General features: G+C 43.0%; 1 protein-coding gene across 1 annotated transcript in view; it reads right to left on the bottom strand.

The window, feature by feature from the left end:
• Nucleotides 1-5,028: 5,028 nt before the first annotated feature.
• The window catches only part of RNF11 (ring finger protein 11), a 34,397-nt gene continuing 14,584 nt past the window's right edge, over nucleotides 5,029-24,841 (bottom strand). The window contains exons 2-3 of the mRNA XM_030494226.1: nucleotides 8,101-8,270; nucleotides 5,029-7,489 (exon numbers count right to left, since the gene is read on the bottom strand). Coding sequence (XP_030350086.1) covers nucleotides 7,318-7,489; nucleotides 8,101-8,270 — 342 coding nt within the window. The 3' untranslated portion in view covers nucleotides 5,029-7,317. The remainder of the gene's footprint in view (nucleotides 7,490-8,100; nucleotides 8,271-24,841) is intronic.

The following is a 24,841-nucleotide window of genomic DNA, read 5'->3' as shown; positions in this document are numbered from 1 at the left end:
CAGTCAATCCCTGTCTCCAGGATTTATGAACAGCAAGGGAGCTAATAAATACCTGCATTGCTCTGTGGTAAAATCCTGCATGGTATTTGCTCCAAATTCAGCAATGTTTTTGCAGGACTGGGCTGTGTTCCATAATTTTGGGGTTTTTTTAGATCTTTGGACCTACTTACTTTTATTGCTGGCTAAACATAGGCAAAATGTTTATTCAGAATTGTGCATTGCATTGACTTCTACTTGCTTTACCTCTTCTCGACTATTTTACAGGAAGAATACAAAACAGCAGTAACACACACCCCATGCTCTCTTTATGGGCTGCTTTAGGATGAGCTGGTGTTTCATTTGTGACTGTGGTGCTTTTCTGGGCGCTTTGGTAAAGGTGGTGGTGTGAGATGGCTGAAGACTACCTCTGCTGTCCATAGGTGCAGACAGGAATGTCATCTCCAACAGTTGGCAGAGTTCAGTAGATCATTCTAGGGAGGTGAAGCAATGTTGACTTCAGAAGATACAATATATGGGTCGTGTTCAAGGTCATCTTCACTTGGGTGCAGTACCCAGTGCTGCTGTCATCACTATCAAGGTCACACAGCCTCTGCTGGGCAGCTGCAAGGTTTTTTTAGAAGCAGCCAGTTACAGTTTTGGTATGTAATAGTAGCATAGATTTCCAGGTCCGATGGAGACAAGATGGTCCAGCTCACTGTCCAGCTGATTCTTAAAAGTCTCCAACGTTGGGGAATCCACCGCTTCCCTGTGGAGATTACTCCAGTGGCTGATTGTTCTCACTGTGAAAGGTTTGCTTTGGCTTTCATTCTTCCAGCTCTGGATTCCAGGGTGCAGGTCAGGTTTCCTAGGTTCTGTGATGCTGGCCTCATCACTGATGCAAGTAATTCTTTGTATTACTAAGAAAGAGTAGGGATCTTACACATAGTGCCTTTGCTACATGTCTACTGAAAGCGAGTGATCTGTCACACACACACATACATATAGAAGTGTATATACACAAAAAAGCCTATGTATGTATACTCACCCACACCAATAACAGGCTCTGTAGCCAAAGCTTTTTGAAGAGTTACCAGAACTGTTTGAACTATTAAATTCAGCACTTTAAAGAAAAAAAAAGCGAGATACTTTATTTAAAATAACCCAAAGCTTTGACACTTTTTCAGCTGCTGCCTGAGGGAACTGTGGGGAGGCTCCTGAGGGAGCAGCCTTCACTGCTGGTTTGCTGCATGGATCATAAAGGAAACAGTGTGCAGGATACAGCCTTCTGCAAAGCGAAATCCCCAAACAAACAGGCAATCTCGCAGAGCCCTTCAGCAAGGTCAGCTCACCAAAAAGCAGGCTTGGGCTAGAGAATTCAGGAGCATTGGACAGCTTTTACCATGGAATAGCCGAGCTGTGTCTCAGAGGGACAGTGCCTGGGATGGCTCCATCCTGCTGATGGAACACAGGTTTGGACTGATTCATTCTTCCCCCCTTGAATTTTGGCCTTGTCTGTCTCCCTCAATCTGCTCACTCACTGTGAAGTCTTGATTAGACAGGCAGCTACCACTGATGTGGCAGAAGGGTAGGGGGAAGATGCTAAAAAGGTAGAAGTTTGTCTGTCCTTCAGGAGCGAGAACCATGGCAGAAGTGCCCCTAAGGAGCAAAAGCAGAGCCTGTGCCTCCAGGAAGAATACAGCCAGGGTGTGTGTAATATTGCAGCGAACTGAACATTTAGTGTTGCGTGCAGAGTTGTTGAAATGCCTTATTTAAAATGAAGTATTTTCTAGGGGTCTGGTGCTGCAAAGAATAGGTTTATGAAGTTTCTGCTACTCGTGGTGTTTGTAGTAGGGCTGGTTCCCTCTTGCTGAGTAAGGACTATGCTGTTAGAAACATGTACAGGCATTTTCACAAAGCCTTTTTTCATTCTAGATTCCTCTCTGCAGCTTTTGCATAGCAAAAGTGTTAAGGGGAAATCCTGCCTGACCAATTTGGTGGCCTTCTATGATGGAGCCACGGAACTGATGGACAGCGGCAGAGCAGTTGATGTCATCTACCTGGACTTGTGCAAAGCATTCGACACTGTCCCACATGACATCCTTGTCTCTAAATTGGAGAGACATCAATTTGATAGATGGACCACTCGGTGGATAAAAAACTGGCTCGATGGCCGCACGCAAAGAGTTGTGGTAAATGGCTCGATGTCCAGTTGGAAACCTGTAACGAGTGGTGTCCCTCAGGGATCGGTGTTGGGACCGGTCCTGTTCAACATCTTTGTCGGTGACATGGACAGTGGGATTGAGTGCGCCCTCAGCAAGTTTGCCGACGACACCAAGCTGTGTGGTTCGGTTGATACGCTGGAGGGAAGGGATGCCATCCAGAAGGACCTTGACACGCTTGTGAGGTGGGCCGATGCCAACCTTATGAAGTTTAACCAAGGCAAGTGCAAGGTCCTACATCTGGGTCGGGGCAACCCCAGGCACTGCTACAGGTTGGGCAGAGAAGAGATTCAGAGCAGCCCTGCAGAAAAGGACTTGGGGGTGTTGGTTGACGAGAAGCTTAACATGAGCCGGCAGTGTGCGCTTGCAGCCCAGAAAGCCAACCGTATCCTGGGCTGCATCAAAGGAAGCGTGGCCAGCAGGTCGAAGGAGGTGATCCTGCCCCTCTACTCTGCTCTTGTGAGACCCCACTTGGAGTACTGCATACAGTTCTGGTGTCCTCAACATAAAAAGGACATGGAGCTGTTGGAGCGAGTCCAGAGGAGGGCCACGAGGATGATAAGAGGGCTGGAGCACCTCCCATATGAAGACAGGCTGAGAAAGTTGGGGCTGTTCAGCCTGGAGAAGAGAAGGCTGCGTGGTGACCTCATAGCAGCCTTCCAGTATCTGAAGGGGGTCTACAAGGATGCTGGGGAGGGACTCTTCCTTAGGGACTGTAGTGGTAGGACAAGGGGTAATGGGTTCAAACTTAAACAGAGGAAGTTTAGATTAGATATAAGGAAGAAGTTCTTTACAGTGAGGGTGGTGAAGCACTGGAATGGGTTGCCCAGGGAGGTTGTGGATGCTCCATCCCTGGCGGTGTTCAAGGCCAGGTTGGACAGAGCCTTGAGCCACATGGTTTAGGGCAAGGTGTCCCTGCCCATGGCAGGGGGGTTGGAACTAGATGATCTTAAGGTCCTTTCCAACCCTTATGATTCTATGATTCTATGATTCTACTGCAGAGTGGATGTTGGAATAAATCAGTTGCTTGCATGCAACTAAAGTTATTTCTTCTGCTTAAATCAAAAAGATCCTTTTGCAGGGTATGTTTAGACCATTCTTTTTATCAAAAGGCATTAACTTTGCATTTCATACCAAGAATTCTAAAGCCCCTAACTCTTACCCCAGCACAGGTTTAAACGCAAGATAATCTGCAAAGGGTAGTTAGCATAAATTCTTCAAAGCTAAAACTATATAAAAGGAAAGTTAATCCTTGAAGCTAATTTTTATTCTGGGTATTAAGGCAAGAAGGATTCTTCTGAACAGATTTTTATTCATGTTTTCTATGGGTTTATCAACTAGTATATATGTTTTTAATGAAAACATGGTGCCTGTAATAAACTGCATTTGTAATCAGCTAGCATCCCCTTCATTTCTAAATCCATTTTAATCCAGGATTTAACTGAGGAGAGGCCTTGTATGTTTGCTTTCAGCCATCTTGTTATTGATTTAACTGCCAGTCTGACTCGGAAGAATGTTCATCTTTACCACGGTTGCACAAGGACAGGAAATGTCAAAGTCTTGAAGCTGTGGCAACTTCAGTTCAGGTATTTCATAATCCCTCAGCCTAGAAACATATGCTTCCACCACTGCACCGCCCAGCCTGTCAGCCTTCCAACCACAGAACTGCTTTCAGCCCTGGGAAGCTGCACAACAGCAGGAACTTTTAAAACCTGCAGTGGTTAGAGCACTTCTACGCCACAGCTCCTCACAAAGAAATTCTCTGGGCTTTTTCTTGTTTACATACAGATTTTATGATTCCCTCCCAGATTTACATAATGAACTGGCAACAAGTAATAAGGATTATCAGCCTTAGATGTAAAATGATTGAAGTGGTAATTCCCGTAGCATGCGACAATTTCTAAGCATAAAGGTCTTTTGTAAAATTGAGTATTCGTTACTTGTCATTGCATCTCTCCTGCCCTGGATTTGTGAGAATTCTGTTTTCTTCTGTTGTATGAGACAAAATCCATTACCTACTCTACTCTGCAATTGTAACCTAACAAACAGTTTCCCCACTGTGCAAGCATCTCAGGTCTTGATGGTGCCCCTGGTCCCTACCTGCTCTGTTTCTGTGGCAGCTTTTTGCCTTTAAACAGCAGAGCAAGCTGCTATGAGAGGCTGCAGTGTCTGGCAATGTCTAGGGAGGGATGTGTGGACTTTCACACTCCATGTCTCCTGCGTCCTTGCCTGGAGTTGCAGAAGATTGATCCTATTGCTGGGTCTGGGCCAGGGTTGTTTTGCCACTTACAGGTCTAAAGCACAAGCAATGTTGTTGCACTGACTGTTTTCATCATCCTGCACAGCCCTTATGATACTTAAAGCAACTTCTTTTGATGACTTCTGATGCACCTGCAAACCTGGTTACTTACAGGAGCTGTAAGGGGTTTTTTGCTTGTTTTCTTCAAATTGCTTTGCAGATCCTTTACTGTGGGCCTGCCTGCCCTGGAACACACAGCCCTGGCTTAAGAAGGGTTATGGCTGAACAGGCCCAGATGAGTCAGAGCCAGCTCTTTCCACTCCCTGAGCTGCGGTAGGCTCTCGTTCAGAGACAGCTGTGCTGTAAATGGACTGTCTAATGTGTTTGAAGTGCAAGTAATTTATTAGGCACCTCTGAGACAGAAGGCAAGTATTATCTTCATCTTACAGATGGTGGAGTTAAGACACAGATCTGGTTTCACCACTGGAGCTAAAATTCGGGTTACACGTTATTTTTGCATTAAATTCAGATCAATTGCTGCACTTTTTTTTTGTATTAGAAACCATCCAGAAGAGCACTGCACCTAAAAACTTGAAAAAATCATTCTGATTTATTTGTTATATTTACACATTCGTCTTTAAGCTAAAATTTGAACCTTTTGGAATGTTTTCGTGTAATCACCTCTAGTTTTAGCCCTTCGCCCCTTTTTGCTATTTAACAAGTATTTTAATAAAAGTAATTTTTTTCCCTTAGCCCAGTAAGTAGGTCAGTGTTAAAAGTTCCAATTATACAAAGTGCCTAGAAATGCATTCAGCTCAGTAACTGGTCACTTCATATTTCTTTCCAATCTTTCTTAACCAAGTCTTTTGTAATAAATAAAGACTAATACCAACATGACAAGGCTGTTTTTTCAAATTGTTCATTTGCCAGTTTTGACAAGAGAAAGAAATGAATACTTTATGTGGACATTATTTTACCAAAAAAAAAAAGAAACCAAACTCCCAAAACAGACAAAAAGAAGGACACAAAGGAACACACATGGAATGATGAAAAGGAACAATGATATTGCACAACTTCAGGTCTCTCTTCCCAGATTTTGATCCATGTAATTAGGTACGTATAGATCCAGCAAAACAACTGTGTCCAGATACATGGTGTAGCAATGTGAGTGAATCTAGAACAGCAGACTGCTTTCAGTTCCTTTTGACTGCTACTTGAAGTTCTTCTCTAAGAGCAGGTTGCTGCAGGAATAATAAATAAACCAACATGTTGACTCTGCATTTTGCTGACCAACCCTTCAAAAGTCATCCATAATGTGCACAATTCTTCTATGTTGTAAATACACTAAGTCTTCAAAGGATTTGGGCCTTTAAACACAACTTGTTGTTTATCATATATAAGCTTGAGTATTTGATTTGTTCTGGTTAACTTGAGATCGCATTTCATTTTGCAAGACCAGGGCTTTGCAATGCATCAGCGTTGTGGTGAATGTGTAAGAGTAACAGTAAGGTATGTTAAGGGGGAAAATAGAAGAAAAAACCCAAACCATGCTAAGTGGGTAAAAGGTCTTTACAGCTACAGTCTTTGCTAGACCATCTCTTAGCAAGCACATACTGTTTGCTACAGAAATTAGCTAATGGTGTCAGTGTGGCTGTAGCAGCCCTGGCTTCCCCCTCAACTGCTTGTAGACAGTCTGTGTTCATAGAAACTGTGCATTTACATGCAGAACAAACTATATTCTTCTCATATCTGATTTCATATCTGGTGGACTGATGTGTCAGCCAGCAGGGCTTAACAGATACATTTAATACAGGAGGCTGAGATACAGTATGTTTATTCTTAACTTCTGATAACCTAAGAACTACAAGAACGAGAGATGCAGTATCCATTTGCTATAATCCAAGACAACCATTTTTAGGAAGAAAAAAGTAGAATAAGTGATCAATGCTAACACTACATTAGTTCCAATTTTATTTTCTCTCAGTCATGGTAACTATTTATTGCCCACCTGGCCCACTTTTAATCTGAGCAAGTTAAAGGTAACATTAAAGCCTGTTGTTTCATCAGAACCGAAGCAAGTGATAAAAGCCATGGAACCATAATTTCACTGTAGGACTTGTTTCATATCTTCATATTCCACCTCACTTGTAGAAAAGGGATAATGCATCTCAGTTTGCTTACAAGCTAGGAGATCACTTTGAAGTCTGCATATTCCTAACTGCAAACAAAATATAGCACTTTTAACAGGTTATAAATAAACTGGTTTTCAAGCATAGAGCCAGCCCAACAATAACAATACACTATTAAAAGGACCTAAGGCAATGAATTCCATCTCCAATGGAGGAAAAAAAAAAGAGGGGAAAAAAAAAAGGGGGGGGGGGGGGGAATAAAAAGAACTGTGCAAACAAGCTTAAACCTATTTCTTTGTGCCAGTGTTATAAAATGTAGATTTCAATAAAGCCTTGACCCAAATGCCAGGACTTGTGAAAAGAATCAGAACAAAACTGGTTACTTTATTTAGGAAAAAAATACTCTTATCTCGCTGCTAATAAAATTGGATACACGCAGTTTAAACATTTACAGTTGCTGTAACACTTTACACAATTCCTATATATGGGTGTAAGAACAAACATTAAAAGACAATGGTGGGTCAAGGCTTTACATTAAAAATAACAACCTACTTTTCTATAGTCTCTAAAATACTATGGTTTTTTCCAATATTTGCAGCCATTCAGGAATATTTTTTATTTCTTTATTAGGAAATGTATACTTTGTGCATGATCTTAATTCCTAATTCCTGGCTCTTTGGGCTGAATGACAAAAGGATCAAACCCCTTAAAGTGTATGGTCTCCTTGAAGGTTCAGTGGAGAAACCCTGGCTCAGTTAGTCTCATATGATGAAAGCAGTGCTGCATCCACTGGCTCCATGCAGGATGGACAGGTAAAGGATCTCATCAACCAGTCATCTATACAGTCCAGGTGGTAAATGTGCATGCAAGGCAGAAATCGGATAGGGTCCCCATAAACAAAGTCCATCATACAAATGACACATCTGGGGGGAAAGAAAAATCATAAAGATATTTAAGCTGATGTTACCACGCTGGAAATGAAGCATAGTGTAATATGTACTCCTGGATATGTCTGAGTCAAACAAACCTTTAGTACTTGTAGATACTGTGAGGAGTTCTTAGCTCTGTCAGTGCTGGCCCCACCAAGCACTAGAGGGGTTTTTTGGCATTCCTTTTGAGTATACGTGCCCCTGGTTATGTTAGTGAGGGCAGAAGCCTTCTGCGGGCATGGTGGGGCAGCTCAGGAGAGTGCGTAAGATTAGAAATGGTAAAAGGGAGCCATAGAGGTGAGGAAGTAACATGAAATTATTTCATTAGTGTCACGAAGAGAGGATAAAGAGGGGAAAAAAACCCTATAAGGGCATGAATTACATGGGTTGGGAAAGGTAAGTTTCACCTGTAATAGGAAAACAAGGGAGGATGAAGGAAGGAAGCTTCTGCATGGTCTTTTTTTTTTTTGTTTTTCCAGAAAGCTACATTAAATTACAGGGCCTGAAAATAAGGCAAAAGCAGGATGATGAGATCAGGTTCCCCAGGGCAGTATCATAAACCAGTGCAACAGCCACGTGAGTTCAGTTTGGTTTCTGTAACTTACTCTCTGATCTTCTTCTCGGAGCCGTCTCTTCCAGGATCATAGACTCCTTTAGGTAGATGCTGAATAAGGCCTATCCTCTGCGCTATTCTGATTTGTTCCTCTTCTGTCAGCTGTGTTGCTAGCCGAGTCTGGCTGGGAGTCGGGTGATAAACAGGAACAGGGACCTGCTCCTAAAATTAAAAGATTTCCGTTAAACAAACCACAGAGGCTTTTCTAACAGTTAGCAGCACAGCACAGGAACGTATTTAACTCTTCCTCTTAGTCCTACAAACGTTTGTAGGATCTCCCGCTCCAACGCTGCAATTTTGGGGGCTATAATTACATTGAGGATGGGATAAAGAATTGAGGCCAGTATCTTGAGCAAGGAGCTGTTTGTGGTTGTTTTCTGCAAAAGCTCTTTATCTCCAGGAATTAAAATGAAAGTACAACAAACTCCACATGACAAAGGGCATATAAACCTTCCAGGCACCCGCTGAACTGCCAAGATACTGACTGAGCAACATCATGGCTGAGGAAGAGCCCCCAGTGTTTGCAACAAAAAGCAGACTTTCCATTTTGGAAGAATTACTTGCCAAGATGAGGACAGTGCCTATTCTTAAGAGCCTCAGAGAAGAAGGTTTCATTGGTTCTGTAACAACTAGAATTTATGTGAACTGTTCTGGGTCACACAAGCTCCAAACCAGAACCGTAGGTTTAATTCTTTTGTGTTTATGTCACCTGGACAATAAAAAGAAAAGCTTAAATAAGTACTCCAGGTTTTACATTTGCTCTCATATATTAATATAATTCTACAAGTTCTCCCAAGCTGGACTTCAACTACCGTTATGTTTAAAGTCCATACTTCTCAAACAAAAAATAGGCAACGTGTAGGTTATTATGCAGTCTTTCCTCTGCCATGTTCTCAGAAGCTTCTTTTGATATTATCAAGCTTTAGACTAGATACTTTCATTAATGGTTATATTAACATGATATTTATTTTACTTGCTTTTAAAGCACACTTTTTTGGACATAAGTACCAGCTCTGAACAGAAGGTCCTCTGAGGACAGCACTGGCCAGTAGCCATAAATCTATTGTTATAGGGAGACAATTTCTTGCAATGGCCTATTTTAACCGTACTTCTTAAACAGCAGAAAAAAATTCAACTTATAGCTGCATTCTGAAAATAACCCTGGTGCACTGGAGACACAACAGCATCGATGATTCAACTGTCTGAAAAATGCAGAAGTAGATGTTTCAGAGGACAGTGCTGCAAAACAAGAGTGCAGGGGTGCATGCAGCTGCACCACAGGAACCACCAGTGCAGCACACATCACCTCCAAAGTTCCCTTCGCCAAACTCCTGCTTGCTCATCACAGATGCAGGGAAGACATGGGCTTTTGTTGTCTGGGACAGAGCAACCACCTTTGTGCGTGTCCTTACAGAGCATGGGCCACTGTTGGCATCGCCAGGTATTTCTAGCAGCAGAACACAGCTGCGTTCCCCTCTCCTGTTCCCTCTTTGCCTTTGGCCTCCTCTGGCAACGGTCTAAGTGCAGCGTTAAGTGTTCAGCTGACACCAGCACCTGGCAAAGCCCAGATACGAGGCTTAACACATGCAACACTGCGCTTGTAAAACCTGATAAAGCCATTCTCCTTTCTGCTTGCCGTGCTTCTAGCAGTGAAAGACAGCGCTCCTGGAAGGCCAGGAGAAAGCAGCCTCTCACCAGCCAGTGCCAGGGGTGCCCAGCAGCAAAAGTCCTTGCTTATGAGAAGTGCTCATCAAAAACACCAGCCTGCCTTGGCAGTTCTTCTCGCACAGTGCCTACCGCTTGATGTCGGGTAAAATTCAATCTTCTCTTAATTTAGCTACGCCAGGACTTCCCAGCAGAACTCGGAGGAATTATGAGGTTCAAAAGACAAAATGCCAGCGGTTCTGTAAGGTTGATTAATTTCCTGACTATGCCAAACTGTATTTCACAGAATCACAATTTCTTCTAGATCAGCCGCATTTTAATGGTTTAAATTATCTAAAGTATCCTCTAGTCATCGTTTGGATAGGGAAAAGCACCAGCTGAAGCTAGAGATGACCTGTCAGATATAACTAACTGTTCTCAAAGTGGCTCTGCAACATACAGTGCCAGCAAAATAAAGCACTTCTTCCCCCTCCCAAATGCTGCAGACCCTCTGCACTCAACACATCAGCTCAAGGCAGAGCCTGGTCCTGGTTTTATGTTTCAAGAACTTAACACTACAAACTGTCAGTAACACTTAACTCCAAGGCTTTGCTATACTACTTTGGACAGATTATTAAATCAATAACAGAAGACATTACTGCTAACTCCTTTGTTACAGAGATGTAAAGAACACTTAGGATTTGGAGAGAGATGCACCCTCCTTCCAGTCTTACGAAATACAAGAGGAGCAGCAGAACTAACTGTGCGCATGGCCCAGGTTGATGCTAGTAAGGGCAGAAGGAGGGGAGGATTAATGCAGCTCCCCTTGGCAAAACCATGACAGCAAGTGATAATGCAGAAATACAAGGAAAGGGAAAAACAGGATGAGGAAAAAAAGATCCAAGAAACTCTCCAAATGTCTGAAAGTAGGAGAGACAGCTGACAGCAGATGCCTACAGCAGAGCAATAGCAAAGTGATCATCTCGGCAGAAATCATACAGGAAAATAAAACTACGGTTACATAGGAATCTGTTATGAGTTAAACCCATCACTTTTGGACAACTTTGAAATGAGAAATCAGTCATGCTATCCAACCGATGACTGCTTCAGTTATGTTTTGGACAGTGAATTAACATAACTTTCTAGCCTGTAATAGGCCAAACCAAAATGAACCCTTGTTCTAGTCTTTCACGGGCACTTGCTGCAAGGAACCACCAAGGGACTATGTAGTTGGGGAACCCATTTCTGCATTACTGCAGTGCCCCTCTCCTGGGGGTCTCATATTACCTGTGGTGACCTGCAGAAGAGGGGCAGGATGGACCCTCGAGGTCCCTGTCCCAGGCTAAACACACAAATGCTTTCCCGACCACCAGTGCTGTATGGAAACATTCCTCCCTTTTGGCATCCCATCTCAGGTTCCCTCCCCGCAGAGCCACAAACCCGCACTACATGTCCAACATAACCAATTACAGCAGGAATTTATAGTTGCCAGCTGTGGGCTTCTACAATTTCACATAGTGGACAAGAATCTCTTGTCAGATGAGTAACTCCGGGTGAAAAATGGTGCTTTCACCATGATGTCCTCATGCTTGTGAATATAAAATACTGGGGTTGGTGTGGCTGCCAAGCTGGTGTGGAAAATGCATAAGTTGTACTACTGCAAGTGAAAGAGAGTGACCGCTCGCTACCCGTGATCTGGTGCACTTCCTCAACACGCTGTCTGGTGGCACTTGTACTCTCGCCTGCCGATTGCTATTAAAAGCCTGCCCAAACTGAGCCAGCAATCCACTGGATACAAACACACCAGTAAAACTGGAGAACACAGCCATGCACGTTGCAAAGACTCAAATTATAGAGTACATGGACAACAACCTTCTCAAACCAGTCCCTTCCCCTCCAGCATGTAAAACAAAAAAGTGTGTTTATACCTGTATGAATCTAAAAATATTTTCAACTGCTTATTAATGAGAATATGAGAGCCCAGATTTCTCTGAGTTTGTTGGGGTGACATTTAGTATCCCCAAAGGGGTCAAAGTAAGAGATGGAGTAGACTACACAAAGTGTTCAAGGCCAGGTTGGACACAGGGGCTTGGAGCAACCTGCTCTAGTGGAAGGTGTCCCTGCCTGTGGCAGGGGGTGGGAACTGGATGAGCTTTAAGGTCCCTTCCAACCCCAAGCTGGGCTCCTCCAGCCCCCGGCACGCACCCAGGTGGCCCGCTCACAGCCACCACAGCATCACCACCCTGGCAGCTGAATCCTCTGGTGTCTCCACTACCAAATCTCTGGAACATTTTTGGAAGTTAAGCTCATGGGACAGTAATTTTAAGCCTCCTGCAGGGGCAGAATGCAGCCCTGCCTGTGCGGGTTTATCACCCCTCTGCTAATCTTTCACAGTTTATAATGGCTGCTGTTATCAACCCACGTTAAGGCAAGGTCCCGCTCACTCCAGCTCGGATATTCAAGGGTAACGACATGAGGATTTGAGACTTCAGTCAACTTACATTTGTAGTTAGAGGTCCCCTGACATGTATGTATATATATAATGTGTGTGTATATATACACACACACACACACACACACACACACAAGATTGAATTACCCAAGTAATTATTACTTTACTCCAAAGACGAGCATGAATTTATTGCTCTGGTATCTCACTTCTCCCTTATCTCCCATGGAAAATGTTTTTGCAGCCAAAATTAGGAAATACTGAACTTCTAGCCAAAGTCCATGTTACTTATCATTTGATAAAGATGTCACACGTTTCAAACCAAGATGAAATTTCATGTTAACTCTATTCCTTGATGCAAAAAGGCCAAAACACATAATCAAAACCACATATTAGTGTCAGGCAATGAAATAAAAATCACTTTCTGGCACTTAATTTGCTTTAATCAAAATTTTTTTTTTTACCCCCATATGAATTTAGCAATGATGAAACATCTGGAGATACACATTTTTCTTGTTCACAAAGTAGGTGGTGTCAGCACAAGTTTCCCCAGCTTTCTGTGCACAGAAATCATTGGTCCCTAATGTTTATTCAGCCCTTAAATAACAGCATTAATTTAAACTCAAGGACTACAGCAGGGTTTGTGTCTCCATCTCACCCTGGCCCCTCATCCTCTGGGGAGAAAATAAGAGAGGAAAAAAATCACAGGGCATCTGGAGGTTGCATTTTTCACTCGTAATGAAAATAAACATTTTCACACAGGCTTAAAAGGCCCAGACACTGTTTCTGCATGCAGACTCCCAAGCATGCTTTGGGTTCTCACCTAGAAAAAGGAGGTTTCATCAAGCACGATTTTCAGTTTGAAGTTTTCTCCTCAATACAACTTAGAGCAGCATAAGTAACCAACGTAAACCTGCTTTTCTCTTGTTTTACAGCATTTTCATCCTGGTTTTGCAAGTGCAATGAATTTGTAATGCTCTAAAAACGGGTCAGTGGTGGATCAGAAACTCTTAATCTCTGGATAAAGATTATTTTAAGATCCCTCTATGCCACATATCAGCAGTATGTTATCAGGGCTTTTGTTTGTTTGTTTGTTGTTTTTAATAATTGCACCAACATGCACAAATTATCCTTTCAGGAAGGCCAAAGGTGAGATGAATAATTCATAATATCTAATGGTTCCAGAGGTTAAAGCTTCACGGCTGTCCCAGAGATCTGCCTACAGCCACCTGCTTTCCACTGCCAACTGCTCTGCTCGGTTTCCATCTCTGAATTTTCCTCCTCATCTAATCCAGTGCTCTCCATGTCTCTCACCCTGGGATATTTATTTGCATTTTAACACCAGATCAACAGCATCTCTGTTAAATTCAGTCTGACAAAGGAGACAAACGTCTTCATAGCTGTGTTTATCCCAAGTCTCTTTTACATATTTTAGATACCAGTACCAAGCGCTTACGCTCCTTGCGGTGGCTGCCTAATTAGTTAATGCAAATGGAACAGTTCCATTTGAATTTCCCCAGCCTTTCCCACAGCTCTTTTTTTGAGCTCCCTTCACTATGCAAATGTCTTTCTTGAAACATGTTGTCTGAAAGCAGCTGCGCTGGTTCACATACAGCTGCATCAGGGCCACATACGCTTTACTGCTCACCAGCCCCCAAACACGCATCTGAAGAGTGGCCTGGCCTTTCCACCACCCTAACAGCCATGCAACACCCTGCCTATTACAGTGCTTATCCTCACTATACAAATCTTTCTGCTTTGCTGCTTCCCAGTTTTCTCACCTCTGAGGTGAGATGTTAGCAGGAAGCCAAAATAACTAATCTAGGCACGAACAACTTCAGTTTATAGATGTAAAGTCAGGAGGTGAGAAAAAGATTGTGCTTTTTGGGGGTTTTTTTTTGCCAAACCCCTGCTGAATTTCATGAGATTTTCTCTTCTAGCTACTTTATTACTCATAAGGAACTCGCTGGGATGATGGTCCAGGGGCCTTTTCTGTGAATGCCATTCTGATCTGGGTGAAAAGACTCAAACTCCATCTGTATGTGAATACACATTCTGAAATAATATCCTCCCCCAAGACATATTAATGTAAAACCACTCGCCATTATAACATACATTATATGGCAACTACAGCTTACTTTAATAACTCTTAGACTATTACAAGCAGCCTGCCAACTATAAAAACCTTTTTCTGCCATACAGAAGAGAACAGTTCATTTATAAAGCTGCATAGCAGTTGCTATAAAACACCATGTAATGAAATTGTTACCCAATCTTTCATGTTCCTGCTTCCAGGTAGCCAGTCAGTATAAATAACTGCAATAGCTGAACGCTTTAGCTGATAAATTCTTTTGAAACAAAAATCCCCTCCTCTCACCTCTCCCATTTGGAGGGGACGCCTGGGACAGAAACAGACCAGACACACACACGTGTGCACAAGAGAAGCCATTCTGGCACAAGCTGGAGCCTAAAGCATGGGTTTGTCTAACCATTCACTTAACAGCAATATAGTGAGAAAAGAGATTAAACATTAATACTGCATTAAGCAAAACTATAACTGATCCTTTATCAAATTTCCATGCATGCCAAAGACTGATTCCCTTTCTTTGTGTAAGAAGTGTGAAGATCCAAGCAGTACTCTCACACCAAATAATAATACATCCAAAGAAGGATTCAGTGCACGGCTGTACTAAATACATGCTCACTTTTAAGATATAATTCCAAGTACTTGCTTTTCTCAGGAGTGCCATATTCCTCCCTAAGGAGACTAATCACACAATTTAAATTCTGAATCTATAGTTGATTCATCCAGAACTTTAAGGCCAATAAATATTTCATTTTTAAGATTTATGAAGGGATTGTTCTGCTAGTTCTGCTTGCCACAGACAGCTTGCTTTAACTGTTCATGACCATTTTAAACAAAACCACTTTACTTTTACTTCCCTTTGATACATTGCTTGATGAGTTCAACAGCACTGAAGGACCAAAAAAACCAAATCCACAACATACAGAATTTCACATCTCAGTTTTTCGTTTGAAGTTAATCACTTTGAAGTTAAATTATAATTGTGATTAGTAATCAAAATATTAAACGGAGAACTTTCATGCAGAAATAAACCTGTGTCCTAGCATCTTACTGGTCCATAGCCAGTAGGAGAGCAACACCCTAAACCCCAGCAAGGGCCCCCCACACCTCGAATGGGCTCATGTTCATACACGCTTCCCACCAGGGCACTCTTAAGGGAAGATGAGTAAGAATTTTGGTGTTGAAGGAATTGGGCATTGTAGATATTGTCAGTAATTAGAATGAGACTAAGGAAACAGTCTGCAAGGGAAGAGAGGAACCTGCAGAATCTGTACGGCATTTCTCCAGCAGCAAAACCTGGTTTGAGTCACGTATCAGATGGGTTTTAGTGAAAGCCACAGTGGTTCTTCAGCATGTAGCTTCTTCTAAGCTCTTACTAAAACCTTAAAATTGCTCATCGTACTTTCCACAATTACGCCATTGAAGTTACTGAGAAATAAATATATCTGAAGAGTTGGACAAGATAAGCAACCATGAAAGAGAGTGAGTCCTGGCTGCTGACTCTTAAAAATATCATCTGTCCCCTGAGCTGTCACAACAAACCAAAAAGGCTACCAGCACAAATAGATGACAGTGCCCTTTGCAGCTTGGCCAGTGCAAACCCAGCCTTACCTGGCAGATGGGAATCACCTCACCTGCTCTGAAACTTGATTAACCATCAATGCAAACCTAAATGGAAAAGATTAGCAGGAAGGAGTTGTAGGGGAAAAGCAGTAATTAAAAAGCAGTAATTAATCCCTGGAAGCACAATCTCTCCTGACACAACCAGACAGTTTTTACATTTCCACGCTGCACAGCCGGTTTCTCTGACTCAAGGGCCATATCCTTCCGTATGGTTCCACTAACTAAAGCTTTGTGTTGGTTTTTGCTGCCCTCGTTCCTTTCTCCAGTGATCCCACCAAACATCAGGATGTGAAGTCCTTCAGGAAAGTGGATAATATAGACACCAACACATCCCTGACACCGAACTGCTCACCAGAGAACTGACTCCATCTCTCTAGACAGCCTCACCGACAGCTCCACTTACAGCATCAGGCCACAACTTCTGAGAGATGAAGTCCTCTTATTACAGCTCCTGACATGTTTATTTTAATAGTTAGGGGTTTTTTTATGCAGGGTGGGAAAAGATCCATTAACAATTTACAAAACCTCATGCTTTTCAAGTTGCTGCAGTGAGCAAAGCCAGGAAAGAACACTTGCACCTGTACATTAAATTAAGGACACTCAGGCACAAAATGCAGCCTCCTGAGACATGCACACCCCAGGGACTACAAAGCAAAGCAGCTGGGTAAGGAGAAAACCTAGCAGAAGGCCCAGCAGTTGCTACTGCAGCTGGTGGCAGAAGAAGAGCCCCTGTATGTGTATTATCCTACCCCATTAGCAAACCACAACGTCTGCATTATTGGTACATGTTCTCCCCTACTTACGCCAAGTGGTTATCTTTGCAGAAACCCCTTCTTACGCCTGGCAAGCACAGACAGTCATTATAGTGCTATGGCTATGTTAAACACAGCACTTCTGGTTCAAGCAAGGCGGTTGCTGGAGAAATAAGGAGCAGATTTAACAACAAATAAAACCCTGAAGTTTTGAGAAGAAAATGATCCTATAGCAGAAGAGGCTGAAAACAGATCTCTCAGACGGTCTCTGCTGAGAAGTACGGAGTGAACCTACTGTGCCCCATTCACTTACTGCTGTGGAGCTCCTGGCTAGCAGGATGCAAAAGTAAAAAAGATCACCCCAAACAAATCCAGTTAACATGTTTTTCACTTAAGCACAAGAGAGGGGGAAGCAGTTTGGAGCTACCATGGAGAAGCTGACAGAACACTAACAGACCACACAGAAATAGGGGAATCATTCACACTTCCTTCAGACACATATTTACTTTCTGAAAAGAGTAAACATCAATCAGTGCAACTTGTTTATCATGTAAACCAAAGGGATAGCAGCTAAAAATGCTAGTATTGATCATCCTGGGTAACACATAAAGCCTGCAGGGAGCCCCATCCCATACACAGTGCAGCAAACAGGCCTGCTCACAGCCTGTCCCGCTCCTCGCATGATCTCAGGTGTGAGATTTGTCCTGAACACCACCCCCTATCCACACCCACCCAAACCACTCACTTAGAAGCTTTGCCTCACCTCAGGGTATGGTAGACAAAAAAAACCCCTTAAGCTCACACATGCTTCTGCCTCCTGAGACGTGAGCTTGGCCCAAATCTACCATCCTATAACCCCCAAAGCATAGCATCACTCAGACAAGTCCACGCAAGTCCTTTACAGGAAGGGCTTGACATTGCTTACTGAACGGGTGGGCACCCAATCAAGAGTATAGGCACAGAGGTGACTTCGGGTGGGCGATGTAACACACTAAGAGTAAGTAACAGCACATGTTATGCCCTGAATTGCCTACTGAGCCCACAGACTCAACATAGCCAAGCTAAGCGCACACACAGCCCCTGCTTACCTCCTGGTGCCACTGCAGGGAATTTGGGGATGAGGGTGCAGCTGACTGCAGCTGGTGTAAACCAGCGCTGCCTCTGAACCATGGGTCCTGCCACGTCCTTTCCACTGGCCCTAAGGACACTGCTCCCACTGACTCTTCACCTCATGAAAAGCAACAGGCTGTTACCATCAACTGTGCAATTGCTACAGCCACTGAATAAGTTGGGAACAGGCAGCCAAGAGGAAAATGGGAGGAGTGCCCCTGTCAGGACTTAAGCCAGTTGACTCCAAACACTTAAAACATAGCAGAGTGCTAAAATGTATCTTTTGGCAAAAATAAGGTCAGCTTGAAGGCAATTCTAAGAACAAAACAGCCCTTCCAAGTACTTCAGGAACAAGGTAGCGAAAATACAGGAATTGGCCCTAATTAGCCAGGAGGACAGGCTGGGGACAAAGGGCTAAAGCAGGGAGTAAACATGGAAATGCACCTAAGCCAAAGACACGAGCAACCCATCAGGGAAGGACGGATGAAGTATAAATACAGGCTGTACTTCCATGTGTAAATACAAGATGTGTATATTTAAATGTGCTAATTTGAGCTAATAAGAACATAAAAACAACACAGTAACATATAGCAGGTCCAGAGGAGGGCCACAAAAATGCTCAGGGATGGAGCACATCTCCTGTGAGGGAACGCTGAGAGAGTTGGGGTTGTTCAGCCTAAAAAAGAGAAGGCTCACGGGAGACCTTATTGCGGCCCTTCAGTACTTAAAAGAGGCCTGTAAGAAAGATGGGAAGAGACTCTTTAGCAGGGCAAGGGGTGATAAGTTTTAAACTAAAACAGGGCATATTCAGGCTGGATGTGAGGAAGAAAATCCTGGAACAGGTTGCCCGGAGAGATGGTGGATGTACCATCCCTGGAGACTTTCAAGGCCAGGCTGGATGTAGTTCTGGGCAACCTGATCTAGCTGAACATGCCCCTGATCACTGCAGGGGAGTTGGACTAGCTGAGCTTTGTAGGTGCCTTCCAACCCAAACTGTTCTATGATTATGCAGAACTAGGAATGTATTTTAGAAGAAGTACAGTGTAAGTAGGTTATCAGAGGATTAGTGAAACCAAGTGACAAATTATCTCATCTCTAGGCTCAGTGTATGGCGCTGCCTCAACCTTATCATGCAACAACATGGCAAGCATCCTCCTTGGGCGAAGAAAGCTATCCAGAGCGCCATTTAACAGCCTTGCCTACAGCAAGTTTCACCACACATCCAGACCCATCGTATCGAATGCAAGTCCTCATATATCAATTTCCTAAAACAGGACTTAAATAAACACAACAGCCGCAGTTGGAAGGAGAACATCACCCATGGACGGTCATCTGGGAGATGTCAGTTTAGCTTCAAACAAGAGGCAACTCAGATAACAAAAACAAACAGGAAGATCAACAGTAGCTATCCCAGATCATCTACCCCTGTTGTACCAACCTATGCGGTGACAGAAAATGCTTGTCTGTAGCCATCTAGTTGTACGCAAGGACCAAAAAAGAAGTTTAAAAGAGGACACAGTAGTTCTTTTTATAGTGATAGTCTGCTACACAACCAAATACACAGAAGAGCCAACAGAGGAGAGGGCTTCTGCAAACCTTCACAGAGGCCTTCCCAGTGATGAAGGAGCAGGTAAAGAATGGCTGATGAGACAGAGCACTGCAGCCAAGGTGGGCTAGCACAAGGCTCCCCCAACAAGGTGAGCCAAGCAGAAACCTGATGAATTTTCTATCAGACCTTGTAGCAAACAGGGACACACACAGGGACTCACAAACCTCTGCCAAACCATAGAGAACAGAGAGAAAACAGATTGCTCTACTGAGGATAAATGACCTGGGGGAGAAAAGTGGTAACAGTCCATGTCCTACTGTAGAAAAGCTTCAAAAACCAGGTGGGACTGGTGATGAGCTGGGTCTGTGTAACCACAGAGCAAGAAAACCTGAAGCAGAGAGACTGCTGGTGTGGGACACCTGCTCTGAGACCATGTTAGCAGGGTTTGTTTCAAAACTCAGGAATCTGTGCTATACTTCACTTGATCCTAACTTTGTACTCAATTTGGAAGATTTTAATTGCCTTTTTAACAAAGCCATGCTCAATTACAAACACTTGCTCAAGCAGGAAGCTGCCACACCTTGGCAGTTTGATGGCATGCTCAGATACACAGGCCTTTTTATTTTCTTAGCAGTGAATTTCTAACACAGAGCGGATGTCCCCAGGATCCAGGTATGTGACTGACACCCCAGCCCTGGCAGGGGACTGGGCTGCACAGGGGCAGCCAGGAGGCTTCCTGAGGCCAATTAAAGGATATAATCGATGCTGCATTGTGCAACAGCATAAACACAGCTTTTTAAACCATGTTACTGTGAGGGTGTGAAGCACTGGAACAGGCTGCCCAAGAAGTGGTAAATGCTCCATTCTGGCAGTGTTCAAGACCAGATTGGACAGAGCCTTGGGCAACATGGTCTAGTGTGAGGTGTCCCTGCCCATGGCAGGGGTTTTAACTAGATGATCTTAAGAGCCTTTCCAGCCCAACCCATTCTATGATTCTGCATTAGCCTGCAAGAAAGTCATAGATAGATGAAGCCTCACATACATTAGGGCACCTCAAATGCATATGACTCCCTGTGTGCAGCTTTCTTGGGTATCACCAGCAGCGACAGGTCATCCCCACCATCCACCGAGCCAACAGCTCCTCCCTTCTGCCAGATCCTGGACAATCAATGGGGGGATTTCTGTGATCTCTTCCACCTCTTGAAGCTGGATAATGGGTTTAAATCAGCACCCCGAACTGCTGGGCTGTACACGAGGTTTCAGCACAGACCAGGGTGCTGCACCGTGGAGACATGGTCACCTCTCCCAGACACACACTTGTTGCCGTCTCCTCCTTTGGCAAGATGAACGCACACCAAAAAATGCAACTTGGCCATTTGTTTAGCATCAGTTGATAATAACATTCATTATTTCAACTCTGAGCTAATGAGCAGCAGATGTAAACAGCTAGAGGCTCTGATTCAGGCTGTTGGCTCATCTCAGCCAGTCATTTATTAATCTTAGAGGAATGTCTCAGGCATTAAACAATTATTACTAAATATGCTGGTTTTGGTTTTGTTGGGTTTTTTTTTTTAAAGCAGAGCTCTATCTAAAAAGGAACAACTGCATGAACATTAGGGCACACTAGAACTTGACGAAGCTCCCCTTTTCGATGCAGGATTAGCAGTGAACACAAGGGCAATGTTGCTATTTTTTCCAGCGGTCTTGTCCTCGCAAGCAGTGACTCTGCGTTTTTAGCTCGCAGGGCACAAATCCAAGTGTGATCTCACGCAACTGTCAAACCTCTTCTAACAGAAAAAAAGCCTGTGCCAAGAACAGGTACAAAAATCATAAACAGCTCTCTCAGGAGTTGGTTATACAAGCAGAATATTTCCAGAATGTGTTTTCCCCTGCTTATTTTAAAGTTTTAAATTAATAGAGACAGCATCTGGTTCTTTCTTTAATCTGCCACCAGAAAACACATGTTCATTTTACTGCTTTGTTTGAAACACACAGCCAGTTGCTGGTGCAACCAAGACAAGCCACAAACATTCAGCTCCACAGATGAATAAGGTACCATGTCCATCACTAAATATAAGTAACCACCTGTCTAAACACCATTTTCAGTCTTTTTGTTGCCGTTTTTTTTTAAATGCTCATCTTTGGATCTTGCCTGTGCTGGTTTTACACCAAAAATACTTGTGTTCTGTTCAGCACAGGTGCTTTCAGAGTAGGTGGTTTGAAGGGGGAACTGAAGCAGATGCAGGGCTCTGCAAGGGCAAGGAGGGAGACGAGTAGCACAGAGCCCAACCACTCCATCTCCCGTCTCACCCTGTTCAGACCTGATGGGATAAAGAAAAACCTCTATTTCGTCAGTCCATTCCCCTGATTACATCTGCTCTAATGGAAAGTGGCAAGAGCTTTGTTTGCACTGAAATTGGCTTTCGGAAGGAAAATTTGACGTCTCCATAATGGATTCATCCTACTGACTGCAAACATCAGATCTACAAACGTCCCCACTACTAACCCCAGTAACACACTTAGTAAGGATTTCAAACACTACCAGGGACGCAGCACTTGAGCACCGAATTAAGTACTTGCCTGAATTAAGGCTCAGGCTGCTACAAAATCTCAGAAGAACAGAAAACTGTTTGAGAGGAGGGACATGAAAACAGAGAGGTCATTTTTCTGAATATGGACTGACTGGATGGAAAACAAAGCCCCATTTCACCCCAACACACTCGTATGAGAGCAGCTGCGAAGCCCAGAGATCTCCAGCCTTACCTCATCTCTACGCAATGAGGCATCTTTCATGTTGTGTGAAGTAGACCAGGAACCCTGAACACCTAATACTGTGGTAGACAGGATGCAGTTTTAGGGCTGGGATTGAGAAAATCACAGGGAAATACAAAGGTTGTCAGCACAAATTTAGAAGTGCTCATTTCTCAAAAACATTACCTGTGACTTTCAAATACTCTGATTTAGACACACGGGTACAAGGAAGCAGCTCAGACACTGAACTGACACGTAAGTGTACCACAGGTGAGGAAAGTGCTACTTTCGATGCCCCTCAGAGCCAGAACTGAAAGCCTAATGTCATTAACATTATTCTACTGACACTCTTTCAGGCATTATGAGGATATAAAGAAATCCTTCTATTTATTTGTTGTATTCTCCTGCGTTAATGTTTAGGATGGAATAACCATATCTTGCTACAACCCACATGATCACTAAAATAAGTTTTGCCAGCTTTTACGCACAAAATACAGTCACAATAAAACACTGTAATGGAGTAACACTGAGCTTTGAGGTAGCAAATTTGGAGGTATTCAGTGTGCCATCGTGTCCAAAAATAGAATAAATAATAATACACAAAGCCACAGGTAAACAGCTGGGAGTTTCTTAGGTTTAATTTATGACATTTAGTCCAGAACACGCCTTGGGAGTCATTAGGGTGTAACTACAGAGGTAACTGTTAATAACTAGATAGGCTCAAAGGGAAGAAAAAAAGCAGCTTCTTGCTTGGATTTTAACTCCCTAAGCAGAAATGTCATCACTCAATTACTACACAGATATTTTAGTTATCTTTCTAGATTTTTTAGCTCACTGTTCAGACCCCAAAAGGACACCTCTCAAATGCATTTGAGAGGTGTGGGTGCCACTGAGTAGCCTGGGAAGGAGATGGCATTTAGTGACACTCCTCCAAGTCTAAGGAGCTGCAGAACTAAAACTCTCTTTGTCTCCTTACAGACTGCTGCAGTTAAGTGAAGTCTGGGAAGGTGCTTCCCTGGGGACACTAAAAGATTTGCTGAGTAATCTCTGAACCAAATAGGCACGGTAACAAGATGAGTCTGAATTCCTGTCTTTATTTGGGATAAATACCTCCTTTCCTATAGAGGGATCTCCACTGCAGTAAAGACACAAACAGAAATTACTGCAAACATTTCTTTTGTTCTTTAATTTGTTGTTTTGAATTAGACATTTGAAGCAAAAATAAACCCATTTTGTAAGACAGACAGCTCTAGATGCTTCCTTGGGGCAGAAAAGGGCTGGGCATGGCTTTCTCCATGAACTTCAGCAAAAATGAGTCCCGTGTTCATCAAATGAAATCTGCTGAAAGCCATACAGCAAGTACCCTACAGAGCAATTTCAGGCTGGTAGATCAGGTTAAAGAAGCTTTGTACAGAAATTAGCCTTGAAATAACTTACAGGCCTGGTCCTGATTTATTTTTATCACTTCATGAAACACCACATTCCTGGTAAAGTCTTCAGCATGTTATGGACTGGTTTACCCCAATGAGAGAAGGTAATGGCTAACAGAGCATGAAAAGGTACTTGCCCCTTGGACTTCAGAGCTGCATGTTCTGCAGATTTAAAGTAAATAATATCTATGACTTCCATTATCAGTCACCATGACAAAATTCACTGCAAGATGCTCAGCAAACAGTGACCCCTTAATCACTTAAAATACACCCTACTTTAATATTTTTTTCCTTTATTTTTTGTGGGTTTGTTTTAGTTTCACTGACTGAAGTGAAACAGATTTTGTTGAGACACATATTTTGTTTTTCAGGAAAACCAAGTTGCTTGAGTATCATATCCACTAACAAACAAAATAAAAATAGAAGCATTAGCCTAGAAAAGAAAACAAAAGCTGAAAGGGATATAGGACTGATGTCTAAAAATATCAGGGAAGTAAACATCAGAAAAACAACTAAAGATCTGGTTGGTACAAGAATAACAGGTGCAAGTTTGCCATTAATAATCTAGAATTGAGAAATAGCTTCTTGAGCCTTAGTTCTCAGTTGATCAAAAGAGTTTCCCTGTAGGAGTCATAAGGACAAAGCTTTACCAGCGTCTTGCAAAATCATGCATTTTCTGCAGAAAATAACTTCACCGAGCATACACGTAGCTATCCATACATCCCCTTGTTCACAGACACCAGGAAACAGTCCAATTCACACACTTGTTAATACGCAATTTCCAACATTGCCGAACAGGGCTGTTATCCAAATTAATATAACCTATGATGCAGTGTAACTACTAGCCGTAATGCTTGTCATATTTAACTCAAAGCTAATTCAAATACGGACGATAACACTCATTAAATCTGAGCCTCGTTTTGTTGAAGCCATTATAAATGTCTGCAAGACACTGTAACATCCACCTGGAAGCTTAAAACACTAACATAAGAAACACTTTAAAAGCAAGAAAACTTCTTTTTGGATAAAATTATTTTCCATTAGCAATTCTAGTTTGATCTCTGCTGGGTTTTCAATAGCTCACTGGTGGAAGATGCCTATGGGGTAGCACAAGCTTGTTGGCCAAACTGTGTTTCCTGCAGCACAATCTACACATAGAAGCAGCAGTGAAGGCAGAGATGAAAGGAAAAGGACCTTTATAAGGCTTATTCTGCTGACAGTGTGCTAGCTGGAAGTTTTGGCACATTCTGAAACCTCCAGCTTTACAAACCCACTTGTGTTGCTTAAGTAGCACCAGGCAGCTGCACCACTAGTGAGGATTTGGCCTGTGGCAAGCTAA

This window comes from Strigops habroptila, chromosome 8 (genome assembly GCF_004027225.2).
Source record: "Strigops habroptila isolate Jane chromosome 8, bStrHab1.2.pri, whole genome shotgun sequence".
NCBI classification, from domain to species: domain Eukaryota; kingdom Metazoa; phylum Chordata; class Aves; order Psittaciformes; family Psittacidae; genus Strigops; species Strigops habroptila.
Note: the sequence above shows the minus strand (reverse complement) of the source record. Positions and strands in the feature narration are given on the sequence as shown.